We start from the raw sequence: 3659 nt of genomic DNA, 5'->3' as shown, positions 1-3659 counted from the left end.
CTTGGTTCATACTGGAATTCTCTATGACCATCCCCAAGTCAGATGACACAGGCTCAGTGAAAAGCATTTAACTCAGCTGTTCCCAGATGTGGCCACACACTGGACTCTCGATGCCCAGGCCCCACATCAGCATACTCAAAGGAGAATCTCTGACTACATGGTACTTTTTAATGGCTTAGGAGAGGACAATGTTCTCTCTAGAGGAGAATCAGTCTTCAACCCTTGCCAGCCGAGGTTTTAAATACTTCTCACTGTTGGGGTGGCAATAACAAGGCCAGATTGGAAGAACTTCCCTCATGGCCAGCTTCAGACCTTACCCATCTCACCTCACTCGTGGCTGAGAAAAGTGGGAGGAGAGCTGTATCTGGAGTTTGTAGAGGGGTCCCTTGGAAGAACAACATCCATTCAGAAAGTCCAATACCTAGACCCATCATTGCCAATGCAATGCAGATCCAATTGCAGCTAATAGAGGTAATAGGAACAGACTGAACTCTGAGCCCTCTCTTCTGCCCGTGCTATGCTGGAAGCTATCACATGCACATACACATGCATACATACAAGAGCACACCATGCAAGTACACACACATGCACACATACAAGAGCACACCATGCAAGTACATACACATGCACACATACAAGAGCACACCATGCAAGCACACACACACACACATGCATACATATAAGAGCACACCATGCAAGCACATACACATGCACACATACAAGAACACACCATGCAAGCACACACACATGCACACATACAAGAGCACACCATGCAAGCATATACACATGCACACATACAAGAGCACACCATGAAAGCACACACACATGCACACGTATAAGAACACACATGCAAGCACACATACATATACATGCTTACATGCATACATGCAGATGCATGCACACACTCACCCACACACACACCTATGAGAACACACATGCAAGCACACACACATGCACATGTATGGCTGTGCATGCCTGCATACCACTCACACATATGAGAACACACATGCACATGTGTTCACACATACAGGGGGAGTTGGAAACAACCTTTTCCAGCAACAATGCCATGAAGCCCCTGCCTCCTGCACACCTGCCAGCTGTTCCTCCTACTCCCCATGCAGAGCCAACCACCCACCGATCCTTGGGAGAGGTAGATATCAAATTTTTATGTTGGAAGTTTAGACTCCTGAGATATCGGGGTGAAAGGCACCTCAAGCTTAGAAACAATGCAGAAATGAGAGCTGAGCCAAGACCGTGAGAGGCCCAGCAAAGCCAAGGTTGGCAGCAGCCACTGAGGCTGGCCCAGTAGAGGGTGGCAGTCTGAGGAGGGATCAGCATAGCTCCTTCTGAGGACAGTAGGATCTGAAGGCTATGAGCCATGGCCTCCAGTCATACCCTGCTTGTGTATTCACGCCAGCTGCCCCTCTGCACTCCCAAGCCATGCCTGTTTCTCCCAGGGAGTGTCCAGCAGGGGGAAAGAAGCCTTGATGCTCAGCCTCGGGGGACAGAGGCAGCAGACACAGCTGCTGCCTCCACACTCAGCTCTGGCCTTCCCCAGGGGCTGGCTCTGGAAGACAGCCTCCCCCACAAGTCCATGGGACACATGAGTGTCCTGCTGCTGCTCTGCTGAGGTGTGCTGCCCTCCTGGATCCCTGCCAAGCCCCGTGCTGGCCCCCAGGGCCCTATGGTTCATGCTGTGGAATCCCTGTTTTCCCAGTTGGCCCAGCTACAGCCAGGCTCTCTGGAGCTGGACTCGGAATGGAGATGTTTAGGCATGAGTTTCAGAAGAGCAAAGCTAAGGCTTACTCCCATGGTGGAGGGACCCCAATCTAGCTGCTAGAGGCGTGAAGACCTGGCCTGAGCCCCTGCAGTCCTTTTTGTACAAGATTAGTTACATATGTCATTAGGAGCGGAGGCCTAGGATGGGTCTCAGGGGACAGGGACACTATATCACACCAGGGAATCTTTCTGAAGTTAGGGACTGCGTTCTCTATGGGTCCAATATCCACAGGGTGAGTCTGTGATCAGTTAGTGTCTTTACTGAGAAGGAGATCCAGCCTCCCCTGGCTTTGCCAGCACCCTAGGTCATAAGGATTTCGATGTCAAGCTCCAGCAGGCTGGCTTTGACCTCGTAGCGGCTGTGGATCATAGCTTGGCTTTGGCTGGCATGCCAGCGCCAGTGAGTCTGGATAATGCAGGCTGCTTGGCGAGCCTGGAGGAATCGTCTGCGGGCCTGCCACATGCGGACGTATGACTGCACCTTCACCACTGCCCATTCCTGGCAGGTGTAGAGTTTTAGTGCCAAGCGCCGTTTTTCCTCCACTATCTTGGTTTGCACTGACCTCCACCAGCACTGGATGGCCCACGCTCCAAGTGCCGCATCCAGTAGCGTTCGGCGGACCATGTTGCCACGCCACCATGACTGTATCTTTATGGCTGTCTTCTCTAACTGATTGGGATGGGGAGGAAGGAAAAAAAAATGTGGAGATGTTCAATGGGGCTCTCTGCCATTCCCATCCCCACTTCTGTCCTTGGGAAGAAAGGGGGGGCCTGCCCTAGGCTGTCCTGATCTCTTGTCTCTAGACCCCCCATTCTTCTTATTTCCAGTCCCTACTGTACTGGTTGGTACATGGAGGGCCCAGTCTATAATGGGTGGTGCCCTCCTTGGCCTGGTAGTCCTGAGTTCTATAAGAAAGCAAGCTGAGCAAGCCAAGGGAAGCAAGCCAGTAAGCAGCATCCCTCTGGGGCCTCTGCATCAGCTCCTGACTCCAGGTTTCTCCTCTGCTTGACTTCCTGTCCTGACTTCCTCCAATGATGGCCTATAATCTGGAAGTATAAATTGAATAAACCCTTTCCTCCCCAACTTGCTTTTTGGTCATGGTATTTTGTCACAGAAATAGAATCTCCAACTAAGACCCGTACTCACCTTTACACACTGCTCATCATCCACTGGGCAGGTCTCTTTTGAAAGGTCTGCACTCACAGTTTTTATGTCCATGGCCTTGGTCTTTAGAGTCCACTCATCTGTCATTTAGGCTACCCTAGCTTTAGCCCCGCCCTCAACTATTAGTCACATGCCCATCACTGGACTCCGCCCATCTTCCCAGGAGCCTCCTCATCAGGCCCTGTCTACCTACATTTTAACCATAGCCTTGCCTCCTTCTGGATTAGCCAAGCTCTGTATTCACGTACTTCCATCCTTGGGACATGAAGTCTTCTGTGGCCTCCGGTTACTTCTCAGACTCATCTCCGCCTCCTGGTTGCAGTGGAGAGTTATAAAACTTTCAGGTAAGATGGTCTTAGGTTAGGGCTCCTCACAACCGTTGTGTGTTTGGGAAGGTTTCAATGTCAAAGCTCCTGGAAGGATTCCAGGCAATGTGAAGCAATAAAAAAATGTGTGTTTTTGTCCAAATTTCTTAGCTTTGATTAGAGAGAGCCTCTTGTCTCATCTTCCCGAGACTCTCATGCCACCTGGTGCTTTGTATGGAAAGACAGCCTCTTTGCAATGCACTGAAGGGGTAGCTGAGCTGGGGTCTGGCTGGTTTAGATTAATGAGCAAAGCCCTGGGTGAGTCCCAGGTGCCTGTGAGAGCAGAAACTTCTGCTCCTGTCCTTCTGAAGCTGCTGTGTTCATTCACCCTGTGTCACAGCATGAAGACA

General features: G+C 50.9%; 1 protein-coding gene across 2 annotated transcripts; it reads right to left on the bottom strand.

The window, feature by feature from the left end:
• Nucleotides 1-1991: 1991 nt before the first annotated feature.
• Nucleotides 1992-3082, bottom strand: Iqcf6 (IQ motif containing F6). 2 transcript variants are annotated; one of them, XM_034484579.2, is made up of 2 exons: nt 2927-3082; nt 1992-2449 (listed from the first exon to the last, which is right to left on the bottom strand). In XM_034484579.2, exons 1-2 carry the CDS (start codon nt 3029-3031, stop codon nt 2081-2083), a joined length of 474 nt encoding a protein of 157 aa, XP_034340470.1. In that variant the 5' UTR covers nt 3032-3082; the 3' UTR covers nt 1992-2080. The 2 variants fall into 2 exon arrangements, with proteins under 2 accessions (XP_034340470.1, XP_076773709.1); XM_076917594.1 differs by having other exon boundaries at nt 1992-2445; nt 2927-3003.
• Nucleotides 3083-3659: the final 577 nt, after the last annotated feature.

The sequence above is a fragment of the Arvicanthis niloticus genome, chromosome 21 (assembly GCF_011762505.2).
Source record: "Arvicanthis niloticus isolate mArvNil1 chromosome 21, mArvNil1.pat.X, whole genome shotgun sequence".
Lineage (NCBI taxonomy): Eukaryota > Metazoa > Chordata > Mammalia > Rodentia > Muridae > Arvicanthis > Arvicanthis niloticus.
The sequence above is the reverse complement of the archived record's forward strand: the minus strand, read 5'-3'. Positions and strand labels throughout refer to the sequence as shown.

Coding starts and splice junctions, on each gene's coding strand:
- Iqcf6 (XM_034484579.2), bottom strand. CDS start 3,031: ATGACAGATGAGTGGACTCTAAAGACCAAGGCCATGGACATAAAAACT. Junction 2,450..2,926: donor ATGATGAGCAGTGTGTAAAG/GTGAGTACGGGT, acceptor CATCCCAATCAG/TTAGAGAAGACAGCCATAAA.